A 20691-nucleotide genomic window follows, 5' to 3' on the forward strand; every position below is an offset into this window, starting at 1 on the left:
TTTGCTTTCCTTGATCTCTATAGTTTGGGGGAGACATGTAGAAACAGTAAGATTGAGGCATGTCATCTTCAAAGAGCCCTCACCATCTAACCTCTATTGATAAATACCAACATTTATAAATTTTTAGGTAAGGTTTTCATATGAACACTAAATAATTGGGTTGTTTTATTGGCTTCATATGGGGGAAACAGCAGTTTTTTTTTTTTATATACAGATAAAATATGGAAGATGGTTCAGTCAGGTCTTTAAGCAATGTTAGCCTGTACCCGCTTCTCCCTGATCCTGCTGGGCTGATAGAAGGCTTCCATACTGTGCTGAGTGCATACGATCAATGTGCCCAGGGTACATTTTGGAGGTCAACATGTCCAGAGTAGTCTGAGATGGTCAGTGCACCCAGGGTGGTTGATGGAATATAACATAGTGGATCTAGAGTGGTCAGTGTATTTGGGCCATTACTGTGAAGAGAGTGGCTGATCTGTCTTGACTAATCTGGATGTGGCCCATTCCTTTTTGTATCCCTGATTCCTCCTCAGCAGGGAATCATTTTCTCAGGGTGCATGGACTTAGAATGGGGGGTGCAAGATGGCAACGCCTGATGGGATATGAGACCTAATCTCTCCATGGGAGGTCTTCTTGCCTTGTTAAAGGGACTGGCGCTAGGATCCTGACTAGGAGAAAAGCTGGTCACAGGAGAAACTCAACACTGCTCAGGCCCTAGTCACCTCCAAGTGGCAAGGCTCTCCACCCTGACTCCTGCAAGTCCTGCCCAAGGCCAAAGATGCCTTGACTGCAGGCCCTTTAATTGTGGTCCTTCTGGGTCTTTGGGTAGTAAGAGTCAGAATGAGGAAGAACAGCTGAATAATCATAAGTGAGCACTGGAGTTGAAGTCTGCATTCTACTACTTACTGAGTAGGTGGTCTTGAGCAAGTTATTTAATTTCTCTAAGCCTGAGGTTCATCATCTATAACTGGTATACAATGCTTGGCCCATTGCCTGTCACCACAGAGTAAACCTTCAGTAAAACTGTAAATGTTATCTTCTGTAACATAGGCATATATGTACACACATATACATATATAATTTTATTTACACACACATATATAAAATGCATATACAACATAACTAGTTTAGGAAGGTTCCCTCAAGTATGGGTATGGTTTTCATTTAATTATTGGTTGCTTACATATTCAGTGGCTTAAACGGGGAAAATATATGGGGAAAATATGGGGAAAATCATACCCAGTTGAACTCTGGGAGAAAAAACTCAAGTGATTTATTTAAGCAGGTGGTGTTCTCTGATAAAGCAAAATTCTATATAACTATGCATTTCTTTTGGTCATCAAAATTAGAAAATCGTCCCCTTCATAGTGCCTTACCCTTACATATCCTACCCCCTCACTTCATAGATATCTAGACTAAGACCCTCATTCCTACCTCCTGAGTGCCTCTGATCCAGCAGTCCCACACCAGCTTAAAATGATATGCTGTTTGGCCCGTGCAATGCTTTCTAACGTTTAAATTGCCAACATTTAAAAATAAGATTTCAAGGGAATATATGGCTGATTCATTTTGCTGTGCAGTAGGAGCTAACACGGCATTGTAAGGCAGCTCTACTCCAATAAAAATTAATTTAAAAAAAAGGTTTCACACAGTGGCTCCCCTTTCAGCAAAAGCAGTGTCCCCCACACCACCTCCCCTCACTCTCGTTTCACTCATTTTTGTTCCTGACTTCTCCCTTGGAGGCATTTAACTCTCCTCTGGAGGCATTCGTTATAATCCAACCATTCCTTTTTGGTGAACCCTACATCTTAGTTCAGACTTGTAGTACAATTACAATTTTATCATGCAAATCGGATAAGTCACTTCCCAGCAGAGTCTGTACTGTCTATTGCAAATTTTAAGACCAGGTCAATACAACTTGATCTTACCTTCATCTCCTTGCCTCCACCTGGCTTACATGCTTATACTTCGATACACATCCCATCCCCTTGGCCTGCGTTCCCTCTTTCCTGCATCACTCAGCTCAAATATTAACTCTCCCTTGGTCTCTACTTAGCCAGCCAAGAGTCACTCCACCTGTATTCTGTCAAGTGTAACCCAGTGATTAACTCCAACAGTTACGTGTAGTTATTGAATCGTGTCCATCCCCTCCAGGAGACTGTAAGGAAGTCAAGGACAAAAACTGGGTCTTATTCATCTTTGCAGCCCCACAGCCTAATAGTGTTGATAAGAGAAAGTTATAACTGGATGACATATTCATCTTGGACCCATTTCTATCAGTCAGCTTGGGATGAATTATGCTATGGTACCAAGCTCCACCCAAATCTTAGTGGCTTATAAAAATAAAGGTTTTTCATGCACACTGCTCGTCCATCATGGATTGGCTGCATCCCTGCTCCAAGTCTCTACCTCAGGATTCAGGTAAAAGAAAAGCCCCATGAGGCTGCCAGTCTCGTTACAGAGATGGGTGCCCATGCTCTGGCTCCTAAGGCTTCTGCCCAGAAGCGGCACCTTCATTTCTGTTCACAGTCCAGTGGCTAAAGCACATCACATACCCAAGCATGAAGCCAATGGGGCAGAGATGTAAAATCCTCCTGAAAGGTGAATGGTTTGAACTTTAAAACGATATCCCACATTGCCATCATGTCCAGTTCACCTTTCAGGGCCATGGAAGCCTGGAGAACGCACTCCCCAGGCTCCTGTGTTAGCTGGCTTCTGACCGGCTGCAGCTAACGGAAGGCCCCTTTAGGAGACAGGAGAAGATGAGGTTGGGAGAAGCCAGGGCGTTTGCCCCTCTCCCTGCCACCGGGAGCTTCTCCTGCAGAGGCTGTATTTCCTCCATGCCTTGAGCTCCCACCAGACAGGCCTGGGGGTTCTGCTTCTGCTGAGTAAGCCGGGACTCTAGGACCTTAGAGTCACGTATTCCATGTATTCTGATCCAGTCTCCTAATCTGTAGGATGTGATCTGTGTAGGATGTGATGACGGGATCTGCTCACATCATCCAGCTGTTTTAAGAATAAACTAAAGAAGGTCCATGGGGCTTCCCTGGTGGTGCAGTGGTTGAGAGTCCGCCTGCCGATGCAGGGGACATGGGTTCATGCCCCGGTCCGGGAAGATCCCACATGCCACGGAGCGGCTGGGCCCGTGAGCCATGGCCGCTAAGCCTGCGCGTCCGGAGCCTGTGCTCCGCAACGGGAGAGGCCACAACAGTGAGAGGCCCGTGTACCGCAAAAAAAAAAAAGAAGGTCCATGAAAATATGTTAATAAAGTGCTGGAAAATAAGGAGCTTGAGGGTAAACAAAGTAAGGCAACATGATGAACAGACAAGAATATGAGACTGGGGGTCATAACTCTTGGTTTCAGGGTCTCACTCTGCCACCAACTGTCACCTTATCCAGCGAACACCATGTTCCTTGTTTTCCCCATCTACAAATTGTAGAAAACACTGTTGACGATGGGGTGGCTGCACAGTGGCATAAATGAGAATCTCTGTGAAGATGTGTATTTTCCCAAGTGTAAAAAGCTACAGAAATGTTAAAGGAACTCACTAGTTATAAGCGGAAAAAAAAAAACTTTATTTCTATCAAATTAAAAAGTATGAATCAATCTTCAAGCAAGATAAAATCAATAACACAATTAACAGTTAAGAGAGCAGGTACAGATTAGACTACGGGTTTAGAATCTTTGAATTAAGCACATACACAGAAATCAAGAGGGCCGACGACTTTCACACTGAGGAAAAGCACTGACTCATCGTAAACACATGACTTCTGGGAAAATGGAGCTGACATCTCACAGGACAGTAAACCAGAGACAAGTTGTCATTAGGTTAGAGAACTGATTTAAGCTCGAGAGGGATCATAGTGAAATGTCTCTGTAACTCAACAATTTCCCGAGATCTATGCATCTCAAAAACAAGAACATATAAAAATCAGTAGTATAAATTCTCATAAAACTAGAAAAGCCCTCTAAGCCCTGACACCCTGTAGCTTACATAAAGACTGAGTTTTTGTTTTTCTTCCCTTTATTCTTCTCTAAATTAAACACAAAACATTGTTTTTATTTAACACATTTCTGACTTTATATCCAAAGCTTTAAATGAAGAAGAGAAAGGTTTTATGAAACGAAGTTAGACACACATCAACCCCAGGGAGAATCTTTAAGGTGCGCTGCTCTTTGACATGTGTTTAAACAGGAAATCTTTTATTTCAAGAATTAACACTGTGCTTTCTGGAATAGCCTAATTATCACCAAAGAAGGAATGAATATTCTCTCTCTCTCTCTCTCTCTCTCTCTCTCTCTCTCTCTCACACACACACACACACACACACACACACACACACCAATTTAGGGAATTCCCTGAAGCATACAGATAATGGCATTTATTTTGGCAAGAACTGTGCAATTTGTTAAAAGATAAGGTACGGCATTTCTCAACACTTGTAATTATGTCTCAACAGATGCAGGAAGCAGATTTTTCCTCATAGTTGAAGTACAGCTTCATGGTTCCCCGACACCTGGGTCTTGCACACTTTTCATCTGGAAACCAGACTGGGTCAGTTATTTATGGAAAGGGACGATAACTTATGACCAGACCACATTCCCTTATTAAAAGAAGTCTCTGCTACTGGGTTCTTCTTTTGAAACACCAAATAGACAAGGAGTACTGAGAATGGAGGAGAATAGAGAGAAAGCAATTCATACTACGAATACACCTCTGTCTTATTTACCAGAATTGCCTTTCTGGTAAAACTACTGCAGTGAGAAAAGGTAGCGTCTATTAAATGAAAAGAAATGAAATTCATCAGGTAGATACGAATGCCTCCCGAGATCCTGTGACCCAGCAGAGTACAGATGAGACACATGCCCTCTGTACATACAGTGTGCAACTACCACCAGGACCCACCCAGTGCCCATTTCCTGTCTCAGCACCAGAGCCAAAAGCAAGGATTCCAGGTGGGAGCAAATATATTGTTTTACCTATTCATGAGAACAGGGAGCTCAAACTACAGAAACGTACAAAAAAGGCCTTTTTGAGTTTCCTGATTAATCCCTATAGGTAAAGGAAAAGGTTAAGTAGACAGGATTATTTCAGTTTTTAAATCCAAGGAGGCAAGATCACTGAGATAATACTATCTATTACATAGGGTCATTGTGGAGGATTTAATTACACAATGGATGCAGTACACTTAGCACCGAGGACCAATAAACAGTAACTACCAAGAATATGCTGATACCTTAATATATTTGGAAATCTGCTGACTTTATGATTTGGGCAAAGACACTCCCCACCCCCAGCAGATGGTAAGACCTCTTTAAACAAATAGCCAAAGTCAGATATTGAACTCAGGTCCCAGTGAACTAAATTTTACAAAAACCCTATTTATGGGTTTATACAGGCATCTTTCTATCTAAATTTATCCTGTCAACAACCTAGTAATGGCAGAAAAGGCCACACCATCACCTCTCTCCCAAGAATCCTCTGTCACCTATGCCTATTCTTACCTTTTTCCCTTCCCTACCGAAGAGAGGGGCACAGCCTGGGTGAAGCTGGGCTGCTGGAGGATGCCAGAAGTGACCCTGTGGGAGGAAGGGGAGACAGGAAGCCAGTAGCCCATTTCTGCCAGAACTGTGCGTGACAGGCACTGCCACCACATCAGAGGGTGGACAAAGGTGTGGATGTGGCATTCAGGATCATGTTCATGTGTAATGTCATACAGGGAAGATAGTATGAAAGTCAAGGATGACCCTATATTAGGGGCTCAGTCACCATCTGTTCATCTGCTAGCCCTTTCGGGAAGATCAGTTACTACCAGGGCCTTGTCTCGGGGTGGGAGTGAGGGAGGGATTTGTTCTGATGTCAGGGAAGCAAAGGGAGTAGTGTCTGGTGAATTTGCAGGAGTCCAGGCCTGTGTGTGAGCACCACGGCTGGGGTGGCTCAGGCATAAAGGTCCCTTCAGGGGCACAATGCCATGGACACTGAAAGGGTAGGTGAAGACCTTGAGCTTGCCTCTGCCACAGATTAGCCTGGACCCAAGTCTACTCTGACAGCCTTTCACTTTATTTACAAATGAGTAGTTATGGAGGATCAAGGGCTCAGACTCTCCTCTAGCAGCTTCCTTTGCTTAAGCAAAAGTCAAAAAAAAAAAAAAAAAAAAAAGGGAACAGTCCCATACAGAGCTGAATGTCACCATAGTGAACTCTGCTATTTTTGACATGAGGCCACTTGGAAATATAAGCAAAACCAAGCAGCTCAGTGCCCTGCCTTGCTTGGGACAGGACGCAGGTAGTTAACATCCAGGAGCAGAGTCAGGAAAACCTGGCTTTGAGTCCTGACTACACTGTGCGCTGGCAGCAGGAGCCAGGGCAAGATGCTTTACTTTTCTGACCCTCGCCTTCTTTGTTTATAAACATGGAATCGTGCCTATCTCAAAGGATGCTGGAAAGAGTAAATGAGATGTTTGTAAAGGTCCTAAAACTGTACATAGCACTCAGTAGGCCTTCGATAAATGGTACCTATTATATGCTTGCTTTAGTGTTAGAGTGTATTAAACACGGCAATATTTTCAAGTTCCAAGTAAGCGGGAAGCCGGTCAGGATAGTGGAAAGCAAACTGAACGCAGAGCTGGCTAGAGTCACAGAAGGTGGGGCCACGTAGGAATCTTAGAAACCAGCCAAACTACTCTTTTTGCCTAACTGTAATGGAACCTCATGTGTGGCATTAGAAGGAAAACTAAAGAAAGATACCCCTTTAATTTGACCTTTGTCAAAATATTTTCAAGAAAATTTTATTTTTTTTTACAAAATCACTGAAGGAAAAACTAGACTTTGTTGAAGAAAACCAGAAACAGATTTTTTAGGCCACTGAACATGAAACAAGTATCATCTTTCAAAGCCCACAGAAACAGTGTTTGGCTTTTATTGGCCTCACCTAGCAAAGGTGATTGCCCTCAACTGCAGGGCAACCTCAGAAACAGCACAGCGTTGAGACACACTGAGTGGTTCTGACACTGGCACTAAGCATCTATTTTGCTGGAAGGGAGAAGGGAGGGAAGGATGGAGGAGCAGAGTATATGGAATCAGGGGTCACCTAGGCCGTTTCCCATGCCTCTTTGAAAAACTCCAAAGCCAGTGGTTACACTGGAACATCTGCTAAACATTGAAAGAAGTGAAGAAAGAGGTCTGAAGATTTTTCTGCTTCCAAAAAAAGCACACACTTTCCTCTTCTGAATGATCCATATAATAACCTTAACTTTCTACTTTTCCCACTTTGTGGAAATTGTCTCTATGGCAGAAGCAATTTTCCTCATAGCAGACTTGTTTTTCTTTGCCCGATTCCCCAGGAAACCTGAGCTGTATCTGCATGTCTGATTTTCACCCTGTCCCTATCAACTGGCATTCAAACACAAGTCTTCTAAAAAGTCACTGTCATGCACTGATGTTTCAAATACCTGAACTGGGCATTTTAAATGCATAAACCTAAAAAGTAAATAATCTTCTTTCACGTTGATTCAGAGGATAAGGAGGAAACTGGTCTGTGTTTCCACTAAGGTAGCCAAAGAACATTCACATGAAGGGACAAAGGGAGAGAGACTGGCAAGAGTGGGGGGCAGTATTTGTAAGGAAGATGTCCGGCTACCATACAGAATCCACTGGTCAGTGAATTGACTGTGGATTCACTGCGACATCTTCGGAAGAAAAATAATGTGTTTCAACACCACCTATGCTGAAATAGGCTTCTTTTGTTTTCTCACCAGTATGAAGAGTTAGACAAAAGTCACTCCCAGGAATAGTAAAGGACCCTCCCTGGGGACAGTCACGATGCATGAAGAGGAATATCTATTTTTAAGGCAACAGGAATAAATTTCATTGTCCTTCCCAGAGGAGAGCAAGAATTATAAAAGATGGCCACCAAGTCTGGAAACCAGGCAAATCCTTAAATAAATGGTTTACTGATACTACATTTCAGTGAATGACAAAATGGTATGATCTATATTTCTAGACTTAATGGCCACCCTATAGAAAGCATCTTTGGAATAGAATAAAAAATTACGATTTTTGTCAAATCCCATAATCGTAAACCTGTCATCATCAGTCTAGGCATGGCTAGTGCAACGTTTTCCTCAACGCCACAGGCTCCATTCCCTTCACCAACTATTTATAATATGCTTGGGTCACTCACAGGAGAAAAACACTGTCAGCATCAATATTTAGCAGCATTTTCAAAATACATTTTTTTTGTCTTGACTAAAAAGCTAAACTATTCATTTAGTCCAGTAATTCCATATGGTCTTATTTACTTCCATACATAAGATATGATATGATCTTTTAACATTTATGGAGGTGAATATTTGCCAGTTTTTCAGGGTTCCCTAAAGACTCTGAGGGTTTTATTTTGCCACAATAAAAGAAAGGAGCAGTGTCAACCCATGAGAGTCAGACCAGCAGTTTAAATAGACCCTCCACATAGCTCAGTTCCTAGTGCATAAAGAGATTCAACACAGTCCCCTAGCTCTCAGCTCTTAGAAAGGAATTTGAGAGGGATAAAAGCAGTAACAATCTGTATTACTTAGTAGGCTAGGAAGGGAGAAAACAGATGTCTAATAAAAGTAGTAAAAGCCAAATCCTTTCATTCCAGGATGACTGGAAAGGAGAGATTCTATGGAGTATGGAGGCAGAGACAAGGCGTCATTCCTAAGAGAAAATATGAACTGTGGAGAGTGACTCAAGGCCAGAGAAGCAACCACTGAGAGCTTAGCTTCAATCCCACTGTCACCAGGAGGACACATACCAGAGAACCTGGGACAAAGGCAGCTACAGCCCTTGGCATTCTCAGGCCTCCTGGTGCTATGGTTCAACAGCCTTTGGGGGCTGGGGAGAACCAGGGACCACCACCATCACGTGTGAAAAGGCCACTATGGCAACAACATGGCTGTCGAAAATCAGCTAGAGCTTGGGTTATACACCACTGGAAATCCAGCCTGTACTTGCTTTCTTTCTTGTGAAGGACTTGAGACATGTGCAGGGACATCTTAAACATGTGCAGGTAGCCCCTCTTTTAGAAAGGCAGAGAAGAGCCTCTTCATTAACTCTTTCTATTCATTAGTTTTCATAGCAGTTCACCATTTAAACTAGAAAAGATGCTGCAAGCTATCTCAGCTAGCTGCTAATTGGGACATGGCACCAACACTACACATACAATTGAATGGATGACCATATCTTCCTGGTTCTTCCACTGGAGGGCTCAGTAGGCTTCTTTGGACTGAATAGGTGTGATCTTGTTCGAGAAAAGTGTGTAAACATAGGGCCAGATTTTGTTAGTCTCCGTTCCAGAAAATTGGTGGAGTACTCCTCGGCTCCTGAAAAACAAAGTCCAACATACAAAGCATTTTAGGTTTCCTTTTGACATGATATTAGAGCAGAAGAAGATCCTGGGCATAATGTAAGCACAATCTCATTGTCTATATCACACATCACTGAGCGCCAAAACAGCTCCTACAAATGTATGAACACCCCTAGTAATTCTGGCAAGCTGACCATCGTGCCACCTTTTCTTCTCCCCTTTAAAAACATATTAAAGGGGGGCTTCCCTGGTGGTGCAGTGGTTGAGAGTCTGCCTGCTGATGCAGGGGACACGGGTTCGTGCCCCGGTCTGGGAAGATCCCACATGCTGCGGAGTGGCTGGGCCCATGAGCCATGGCCGCTGAGCCCGTGCGTCCGGAGCCTGTGCTCTGCAACGGGAGAGGCCACAACAGTGAGAGGCCCGTGTACCGCAAAAAAAAAAAAAAAAAAAAAAAAAAACCAACCATATTAAAGGGGACTTCCCTGGCGGTTGGACCCATTTGAAGTTGGACCCATTTGAACGAGCGAAAAGTGGATTTAGTTTCTACTTACACATTACATTCAGTGTTTTGGGTTTATTTGGCAACTCAGGGAATCAATCCTAAGGAACATCCAGTAAAGCAAGAATTAGAAAGAATCGGAGTATACATGAACAGAGTCAAGGACATAACAGACGAGAAAGAGGTTGGCAAGCTGGACGGGGGGTGGCTTCAAGATTTGTAAAAAACGCGCTCTGGGAACCAAAACCTAAAAAATGCATCAAAGTTGCCAATAAAGGAAAAAGTAAAAATTAACCTTTTGGTTTTGATGTACACATGTTCATAAAGTACGTAATTTTTATTGTTTTCCACAAAATAGATGATGATTATGTGGCAATGTAGGGTTTAAATGTATTCCTTATTGAATTCATATATAAAATTTGCATTTTAAATCTGTAATGCTAAATACTTTTTTACCCCGAAAGATTAAGTTATCTTTAGAGATTTTCCTATAGAACACTATGAGGTTTTTAACGTTGTGGTATATTTTATATTTATAGTTTACCATCTCTTGACAAGACTCATTTCTTTATACAGGTCAATCTTTCAAGTGCCTTTTTATAAGCAACTATGAAATTTAAGTTAAATGTTCTTTGTAAATATTTGTCTGTTTCTGATGAATAATGATTTTATGAAGTATGCTGAAGTTATAAATATGTCCGTTTTCACTATATAAAATTAAGAAAGCATGAAATGAGTTAAATGTCCTTTTTCTCTGTGTAGTTATTTCATTATGCTTTCATGGTTTTGGGAATCACTGCTTTTTGTGATATTTGAAGTATGAAATTAGGTCTTTAAAGTTAGTCTTTAATTCTTGGCACTTTGCCAGTACGTCCCATTTAAAGTAAAATATATTCACATTTATTTTAGATGGGAAATGAGGTTGTATAATGATGGCTGAATTTTGCATAATGGCTATACCCTATCAATAAAGCTGTAAATGTTGTGTAAAAAAATAAAATAAAATAATAAAAATTGGGATTTTCTTCCACAGAGAGAGCCTGATTTCTGCTCTTCTTCAGCAGAAGCCTGATCTTCTGCTCTTCAGGGATCACTGGTCACAATGAGCCTGAGTGTCCCTGGGGTGATAACTGGCTGGAGAAACAGAGGAAGCTGTCCAGTTCAACTGTCACTCAACAGCCCAGCTTGACAAGGCCCCCACCAGGTTTGACACTCGTTTCCAGTAACTGCCTGGCCTCTGGGGCCATGTGAATTTGCAATCTGTAGTTTTAGCTCTTCTTTGTTTAAACACCCTCCAGACATGTGGGGGCCAAAAGTCTCTTCTAATCTTCTATCCAAGTCAGATATTTACATATGGGAGTATCAAAATGTAAGTCATTATTTCAGTCCCTTAAGAGAAAAATGAAAAGTCTAGATGCAGTTTTACAGTCAAGCAGACAGAGATGATCAGGTTTTGGTCCTTATAAGAGTCTCAGCATAAAAGTACCAGGCATTCTCTCCCACGTACAATGCCAGCATTTCATCTGACTTTCATCTGACAGGTACTGGGCCTTTTGGGTTTATCAAGCTTAAAGAAACACTACCCCACTGCAGCCCAATGTCCTTCCCATGAGGAGCCACCCCTTGCTGGCTGGCCATCTGCCATGGAAACCCTGAAGCACACTCACTTGTATAATTCAATGACTGGTTTTGCCACATCCTTGTACTGTCTTAGTCTGGCAGCAACTGCTTCAGGTTTGTCATCCTCCTGCTGTACCAATGGTTCACCAGTGATGTCATCGATCCCCTACAAATACCAGAGAAACCAGTTAGTATGGCCAACGGTTGGGCTATTCCACAGGTGAAATAAAACTTTCCTGGGCAAAACCATATATTCACCTTTGATTCCTACCCCGTGATGATTTAGGCCTGGGGTACAATAGTAATGGTGAAGGTAGTTGAAAAAGAAATAGCATTCATAACAACATGTTAAGCTGTTTTCATAAGAGCTGACGTTAAATCTTTATTAACTTCTCAGGTCTTTCCAAACATGTTCCAGTGGTTCTGATAAATGAGACCTTCAACTCACAGTTCAAAATTCCATGCTGTCTCCCCCAACACCAAACAGCCATTAGACAATGTCACTCTAGCCCTCTAAATATTCCTAAAACTAGCTGCCTTTCCAAAGCTTGAGTTCATAATACGGAAAATAAATATCTCAAAGAACCAAACAGTTTACTTAGGGAAAACACTTCATTGAGGAGGAGGTATTTCAGTCCTGTCTCTGCTAGCTTTCAAATTCTGTCACGTAGCTCTTCTGAGATTAAACTTGCTCAGGTTATTTTACTAAATTAAATAATGGCATCTGAAGGGAGAATAGGCATGAGTCATTATACCCATGAAAATCAGGAACAAACATTCTGAGAACTGAAAAACTGCAATTTGAGAAAATTTGATTTTCAGTATATTTTAACTTCAGGAGTCATACCACCTACTTACAAATAGCAAAATGGACACATGAGAATTGCCTACCAGGGGAGAGAGTAACAAGAAATAAATCTGTCAAAAGGTAGGCTAGAGCTGAAGCGTGGCCTGGGGAAGGATGGAGGCGGCAGAGACTAAGGCGGAGGCTGCTGCCCGAGAGGCCCTGGCCAAGGTGGCAGACATCCTGGAGCCTATAGGTCTTCAGGAGGAGGCAGAACTGCCCGTGCAGATCCTGGGTGAGTTTGTGATGGACTCCCGGAAGAAAGACAAGCTCCTCTGCAGCCAGCTTCAAGTAGCAGACTTCCCGTAGACTTTCTCGGTTCAGGAAGGCACTGCCCAGGACTTGAACCCCTTGGCTTCTGAAGACACGAGCCGGCAGAAGGCAACTGAAGTCAAAGAGCAATGGAAAGAGCTGAAGGCCACCTACCAAGAGCACGTGGAGGCCATCACAAGTTCCCTGACCCAGGCACTGCCCAAGGTGGAGGAGGCCCAAAGGAAGCAGGCCAAGCTCCGGGAGGCCCTTGAACAACTCCAGGCCAAGAAGCAAATGGCCATGGAAAAACTCAGAAGAGTCCAGAAGCAGTGGCAGCTACAACAGGAGAAGCGTCTGCAGCATCTGGCAGTGGTGTCTTCAGAGGTGAGGGAGCGTCAGACAGGAACTCAGCAGGAGCTTGAACAGCTATATCAGGAACTTGGAACCCTGAAGCAGCAGGCAGGGCAGGAGCAGTACAAGCTGCAGAGGCACCAGACCTTCCTCCACCTGCTACACACCCTTCAGGGTAAGCTGCTATTCCATGAGGCTGAGGCAGAGATGCCACAAGAGTTGGATCTTCCTACGGATAAGCCCCAGCAGCTGACCCAGCCCCAGGAGCAGAACATTCGGGACACCATGGGGAGAGATGAATGCGTGTCCTCCAAGGCCAACAACCCACAGCCTGCTGGAGATACAGGCTTACCATGGCTTCCTGGGAGACAACAACATGGGGAAGGATCCTAGAGCAGGAGAAAAACTAAAACTGGGATTTCATGTGCCTGAAGGAGTCATTTATTTTAATCATGAAGACACCTGGAAACTACAGGAAACTCATCTCCTTTTGTTGTAATACTGATTGCTATCAACAGTAGTCTATTTTTCACCTGAGTATCCTGTTTATTTGTAAAGAAGCTAAATGACAGCCTGGTTCATTGTTAAATTTTGTATTAGGAGCAGAGTTTTCACTTAGGACTGTCTTAGAATTCAAAAGATACTTGCTTCCTGGATGTTTGTCTTAGTTTGACAATATTAAAGTTTTGTGATGAACAGTAAAAAAAAAGGTAGGCTAAAGCAGAATCAAAAGGCTCAGGCAACTCAACGGGATAGTCTGAAGCCGGCTGTAAGTTTGAAATGCACTAAAATTTTATTAGAGCTCAGGGCCTTAGGTACATAACTTACACTTAGGATTTACTGGTGAGCCACAATTATCACATGGGTATTCCAGGGCTGTTTCCCTAACAAAACATGAGACATGGGCATGGGAGAAAGCTGTACGTCACCTATAGTTCCCTCTCTTTTATTTTACTTACTGCTGCAAAGTTCAGAAGCCATTTCTAGGGCTTCAGAGTATCAGGAGATAACAACAACTGCTTCCAGAAAGAGCAGAATAGGACATCAGCATCTCTCCTGGGGCAGCTTGGCCACAACAGCTGGTTGACTTAGGCCAGAGCAGCACTTTTACTGCTATCTTTGGAAATAGCACTGTAATTGCAGGTGTTCTCTTAGGGATACCCAGTCTTTGGAAAGCAACTCAGTGTTCAAGCTTCTCAAATTTTGGGAGAGTCTGCATCAGCAGGTCTAGGCAGAGCCAAAATATGAAGCTTTTGTGTTAGACTCCAATGCATGTTCAGAACCCTATTTTCCTCCCTATACATTTTTTTCCCCATACTAGCTTTTGGGGATGGAATGGAGGAAGGGTTCTAATAAAGGACTTCCAGAACTACTTACATTTTAAAAAGAAAACTTGAAAAGGAGACCAGTGCTTAGCCCAAATGAAAAAGACTCATCAGGACTTAATGAAGACTTACAGAGCTAGGAAGGCGTCCTTAACCCCTTGAAGTAGTTTTCTATAGTTATTACTGACTCTATCTATATTCAAGTCTAGCCTATTCCATAAACATGAACCCAATAAGACACAATAGCCACCCCTTCCACATTTGGATAAGAACAAGTAATAGTATCTACCACCAAATAACTGAAGAATTATCAGATTGAACTAATTCATGTCTTTAACAGAAAGAACAGTTACTCTTTAAATGAATTTGTCAAAAGTTTCTTTAAACATATACCTTTACATGTATTTAATCTTACGCAGATGCATAGATGTTATATTTTGAACTTCTTCTTAAGGGCAAGCTTTCATGCCTTTAGTCCTGCCTAGTCCCTCCTCTGCACTCCCACCACTCACATGACCCCACTCACTCTAACCCTGTTCCTTATTCTGTCCCAGCCTCAACTATTGGCCAGCCTAGGATAGTTCCTTTATATCTTTATCACTACTCCTATGAAGCTAGAGGGCGCTTACAGACACGTAAACAGATATACATAAAGAACGGTGGTCATAGGGAATTCCCTGGCAGTCCAGTGGTTAGGACTCTGTGCTTTCACTGCTGAGGGGTGGATTCAATCTCTGTTTGGGGAACTAAGATCCCACAAGCCGTGCAGCGCAAGCCAAAAAAAAAAAAAAAAAAAAGAAGAAGAAGAAGGGCGGTCACGGTTTTAGAAAAATGTAATCATTCTGCTATTTGCTTTTCTCATTCAACAATACCCAGGAGAAATATTTCTCCGGGCCAAAGAATGTACTACTATGTCTCTTTTTTTTTTTAACCTTATACATGATTTTCCAAAATGTGGATATTCTCAAATTTATTTAATCATCCACATAGATGAATATTTGTTCTGTTTTCAAGTTTTGTTTTATTTTTCCCACTACAAACAACATGGAAATAAGCCTCATCGTGTACATGACCTGACCTGAAAGTGCTTACATTTCCATAGACTGTACTCCCAGAAGTGGGTTGAGTGAAATATGTATTTAGAAGTTTTAATGTAGGTTGCTCAGTTGCTCTTCTAAAAGACTGTTAATATTTCATATACCTAATACAGGTAAGAGTATCATTTTCCCAGATCCCAACCAGCAATACATGTTGTAAATGTTAATTTACATCCCTTCACTACTAGTTAATGAGAATTTTAAAATATTTGCTGGCTATATATATTGCTCTTTTTGGAACAGCCTATTCATATCGTTCCCCTGCTTTTCAACTGAAATGTTTTACCTTTCTTGTCAATATGCGAAAGTATTTTGTATATTCTTACATGTACATGAGGCGGGTTGAAGTCCAGGTTATATACCCTCCCACTAGGAGGGTGAATCCAGCGTCGGCTGAGACGATCTTTGAGCGTCTCAAATGGAATGTTCAAAGTGATCACTAGGTCCAGGTCACATATTTTGTCCAAGGCTTCGGCCTGAACTAATGTTCTAGGAAAACCTAAATGCCAAAACAAAACATCAAATGTGAGACACTTCCCAATTCAGTTAGTTGTTGAAGTATTTTCAGAGACAGAATAATCAAATCTGCACATACACTGCCCAGAAAGGAGATTTAATCAGGAATTTATATCTACTTCTATAAATTTAATACTAGAAGAAAATATGCTACTTTACAACCTAGCTTTAGCATTTGGAATATGAAAGGCTAAGGAGTCACATGATAAAAGCAGTAAGTGCTGAACATCACTACGCTAGTCCCAGCTCTAGTCTCAGCTCTGCTCTTAACTACCTGTGTGACCTTGGGCAAGTTATAACACCTCCATTTCTTCTTCTGTTAAAGAATCAAAGGGGCAAATTTTATTTGTGTCCTTTTAGTTCTAACAGCTTATGAGCATATTATTCTTAGGATACCTCTATATATACACACAAATATTTTTTAAGTCTAAATCAATTAAAGTAGGATCCTTCACTCAGACCTTCATTTGAGCCTGCACCTTAGTAACAAGGTGGGCAAAATTCCAATCTCAAAAAGAACTGGTGCTTTTGAAACTATCTGGACACTGCAAAACTTATAAATTCACCCTACTTTTCTAAATGTCGGAAAATAAACTGCAGTTGAAATTTGAACTCATGGGCATCACTTCCTTTTTTGCAGTTAGTTGACCCCAAATTTTATATATATATATATTCCCCCCCCCACCAGGGATTGACCTGCTTTAAATGTAACCCCAGGTTTGGCTGGGATGGTACACAGTAGTATCTTGTTCCTAAATAGTTTGTCAAGTTGGTCTGTTTTGTTAAAAACCTTACTGTATCCAATTATCACTTTTTAAAAAAATGTCCTTTAAATCTTAGATAAAAGAGCTGGGTGGATGGAGAGCAGGAAAGAAAGTATAATAGGAGGTGCAATCTTCAGAAGACAAACTTAAATCACTTAACAATCAAAGAACTCCTTTTCTTATTACAGGAAGTCAGTTATTCAAACATGAATGTGCTGCACTCTGTGTTAAAATCTCCAAGTCGTTTGAATGCCAAGGTGATTTCAGAGTGTTTGTTGCATTCAATGTGACAAAACCCACCCAACACTGTCTCTACGTCCCCGCTCCAGGTACAAACCTCTGCTCCCTTCAATGCCTTCCTTATTGCCTGTGAGGCCAGGCCCTTTTCTCCAAAGCCCATTCCTCCCAGGGTCCTCATCCATCGTCTTCTGCACACAGAAATAGGCCCCTCTTCCCCCCCCCCTCCATACACCAGGACACTGGATGATATTTCTGATTTTCCTTGGTCTTGCATGTTCCCCAGCTGCAACCCAACTCACCTGTTCCCACAACTTCACCTTTGGGCTACCCATGACACCACTTTCCTTATCTACACTTCCATAATTTATTCTTCTTTTGTTCAGTATCACATGACATGATGCCCAAGGTTGACTTTGGCCACATCGACTTACTTTCAATACTGCTCTCTTCACTAGCTCCTTTCTATCTTTGTAGTGTCAGATACCTCTGCCTCAGGGCCTTTGCATTTGCTGTCCTCTGCCTAAAATGTTCTTCCTGCAGGTCTCTGAATATGACTCCTATCATTTCAGATATATGAATAAATGTAACTTCCTCAGGGAGACTTCTTACACTAGTATACTTAAAATAGTCCCATTCCCCTTCCACTATCTATCTCATTACTGTTTATTTTCTATTATTTATTACTATGAATAATTTCCAAGTATTTATGCTTATTTTCTATCCCTATCTCACTCTGAGAAAAGGGACTTTTTCTGTCTTGATCATTGCTATACCCTTCAGCTTCTAAAAAATTAACACAGATGAGCAACTTAGTATAGGGCCTTGTAGCTATTTCCAAAGTTTATGTCCTGATGAACTTGCTTACGGTACTTTGTATCTAAGTGTCTTTGCAAGTCCCATCTGAAATTATTCATTCCCTATATCTTACTAAACTCAACATCTGGTCTGCAGTCCAATGTAAGCCCTGGTCACAGTAAGTACAGAAATGAGAAAAAACATTTAGGAATTTTATAGCAATTCCACAGAGTAATTTTAACTCTGTTGAATCTAAAATTTGGGCTTGAATTTATTGGGGTTTTTTCTTTTAATTTTTCCAGTAATTTGATTTGGCAAAAGAGATTGCTCTGCAGTGGATTGGGGAAACAAATAAAACTGGATTTTCGCTACAGATAATTTGTTCTAGGCTTCCCCTGGAGCTTCTTTTCTAATTTCTCCAGTAAGGGAAATTATCCAATGGCCCAAGTTTCTAAATTTTTTTTTTTTAAACTGGGCCAACCTTTATTATTTTTTTTAAACCCCACATTTGTTTATTTATTTATTTTTGGCTGTGTTGGGTCTTCGGTTCTGTGCAAGGGCTTTCTCTAGTTGTGGCAAGCGGGGGCCACTCTTCATCGCGGTGCGCGGGCCTCTCACTATCGCGGCTTCTCTTGTTGCAGAGCACAGGCTCCAGACGCGCAGGCTCAATAGTGGTGGCTCATGGGCCTAGTTGCTCCACGGCATGTGGGATCTTCCCAGACCAGGGCTCGAACCCGTGTCCCCTGCATTAGCAGGCAGATTCTCAACCACTGCGCCACCAGGGAAGCCCCCAAGTTTCTAAATTTTGATGTTGTTTATTGCAGAATCTCTTAAGAGATTAAGTGGTATCTCTTTGCAAAGGGATACAAGAACAGAGAGACCCAAACCCAGGGCACATTTCAACTCTATTCTTATGACAAGGAAAGACAGAGTAAGTTCAAACAGAGGTGAGGAGAGGCTTATCTCGCAGAGCACATCTAAGTTCATCGGCTATCATGTGCCCAACCTAAGCTAAACACATGCTTCCACCAGGCAACACCAGAGCTGTTCCAACATTACAGCTAACATCAGAAGAAACTGCTTTCACAGCCTCATTTGCTGTCCTCTTGTGATCTCTCTTGCATTCAGGCTGGCTTCATCAGAGAAATAGGTATTTCTAATCTTACAGCCTAGGCTCTTGTGCCAATAGTCACTCAGCTGTATTCCCTCCTTCCTCCCACACTGGCTAAGCATCCCCTTCACATAAAGGCACCCGCATGTTGGGAGATTATGCCTGGAAGTATGTTCAGGGTGCTTCTGCAATGGGAACTGAGATACAGTATCTTCAAAATAGAAAACAATATTGCCTTTAAATAAACTAACTAGATTTTTTTCAAATCTCAACATAATTTCTGTCAGATCAGATTATGACTGCTTGGTATCTGGGGAAGTAAAAGGTCAAATCATACCTGCCTAAGATTAAGTACAATGTAGACACCTTGGCCTTAGCTCTGGAAGGCAGCAACGCCTGGTACACAGTGAGCAAACACTAGGGTAGTTGTCTTCTACTGTTATTATTTATTTATTTACTTACTTATTTTACTTATTTGGCTGTGTCAGGTCTTAGCTGCGGCACGCGGGATCTTCGCTGCAGCGCGCAGCCTTCTCTCTAGTTGTGGCACGCGGGGTCTAGAGTGCACGGGCTCAGTAGTTGCGGCGTGCGGGCTTCGTTGCACTGTGGCACGTGGGATCTTAGTTCCCCGACCAGGGATTGAACCCGCGTCCCCGGCATTAGAAGGTGGATTTTTAACCACTGGACCACCAGGGGAGTCCCCTTCTAGTTTTCTATTAAGTGAATATACTTCTTTGATTAGTCTGCCTTATTTGTAAATAATTCCATGAAATTATATGACTCTTGAGCTCTGTAAAGTCTATATGTAACCCTCTATCATGGAATGGCTTGATTACTTTAAAATTGATTCATGAAGCAACTTCTCTTTTGATTATTATGAGGTTCAAAAACAGACTGACTTTTAGAATTGGGGTTTCATAGCATTTGAGTGTACTCTGGAGTCCCATATATGTGACAGTTACCAGGTAAATAATAATGTAATGCTATCTGGGTCACCAGGGAACAAGATTTGGACCCATGTGGGTGTTCATGGCTCAATTCTATCTACGGCTGCACAGACTGGGGGACAGGGAAGGGGTCTTAGGAGAGTCCAGATAAAACCACACCAAATTCTTTCCCACCAAATTCCCTTTTGAATACTACACACACCCTCAGCCAGGTGCTTTCTTCTGTCTCCCTCCTCCCAACAGCTCACTGCAGGTCAGGCTGGGGATGCTAGAGTAAGCACTTTGGCAGCAGGCCCAGGCACTATGCCAAGTCTTAGTCCACTTCAGCCTACACCACGCTCCAGAGTCTGCCCTAGAAGATGAGCTTCCTGAAGTGGGGACTTAAGACGTGTCTCACTCCCCTTGTTATCTCCTGGTACTGTGCCCGGTACAATCTACATTGAAACGCCAATAAAGTGAGGGCAGTAAGCCTTCCACATAAAGGCACTCTCCCACTGATGGCCAGGTCCTGCCTTTCCCTGTATAACCTACACCTCATTGAAGTTTCAAGATGACAACTGGAATTAGAAAGATGCCTGCAGCCAAAACAATCCCAAATCAATCTTTGTTCTTTCCTCAAATCCAATTTCAAGGAAAAGCCATCTTCTGAAGCAGCAGCTTCCAAAGAGACCCTCCTCAGAGTACAGAAAGAAAGAAACAGAACCTCTACTGTTTTTTTTTCCTCATTCTTTTTAATCTTCTATTTGGGAGGGCCCATTTTACCAGTTATATATTAATAAAATTGTACGTATTTATATATTTATACATAAATATCCACATACTGAAGATGTAGACAACATTTTTATTGATGAGTATGCACAAAGAATTTTAGCAATCACTCAGCCACAGTCCCTGGGGCCTTCTGTTCCAGCATCACTAGTCACTACCCTGACAAGAAAACATTGTTCTTTATCCTTTGGGTAGAGGTTGAGAGCTGAAAAAAGCCG

At 42.1% G+C, this 20691-nt stretch overlaps 2 protein-coding genes across 3 annotated transcripts in view; one reads left to right on the forward strand and one right to left on the reverse strand.

The window, feature by feature from the left end:
- Positions 1–3562: 3562 nt before the first annotated feature.
- The window catches only part of AK4 (adenylate kinase 4), a 77011-nt gene continuing 59882 nt past the window's right edge, over positions 3563–20691 (reverse strand). For both annotated transcript variants that reach the window (XM_004281619.3, XM_049698405.1), the window contains 3 exons: positions 15659–15831; positions 11511–11629; positions 3563–9360 (listed from right to left, as the gene is read on the reverse strand). In XM_004281619.3, coding sequence (XP_004281667.1) covers positions 9246–9360; positions 11511–11629; positions 15659–15831 — 407 coding nt within the window. In that variant the 3' untranslated portion in view covers positions 3563–9245. The remainder of the gene's footprint in view (positions 9361–11510; positions 11630–15658; positions 15832–20691) is intronic.
- LOC105748631 (ZW10 interactor-like) lies at positions 12425–13303 on the forward strand. The gene is given in 1 exon segment (XM_033409043.2): positions 12425–13303. A coding segment is annotated over 1 exon segment (879 nt).

This window comes from Orcinus orca, chromosome 1 (assembly GCF_937001465.1).
Source record: "Orcinus orca chromosome 1, mOrcOrc1.1, whole genome shotgun sequence".
In the NCBI taxonomy this organism is placed as follows: Eukaryota; Metazoa; Chordata; class Mammalia; order Artiodactyla; family Delphinidae; genus Orcinus; species Orcinus orca.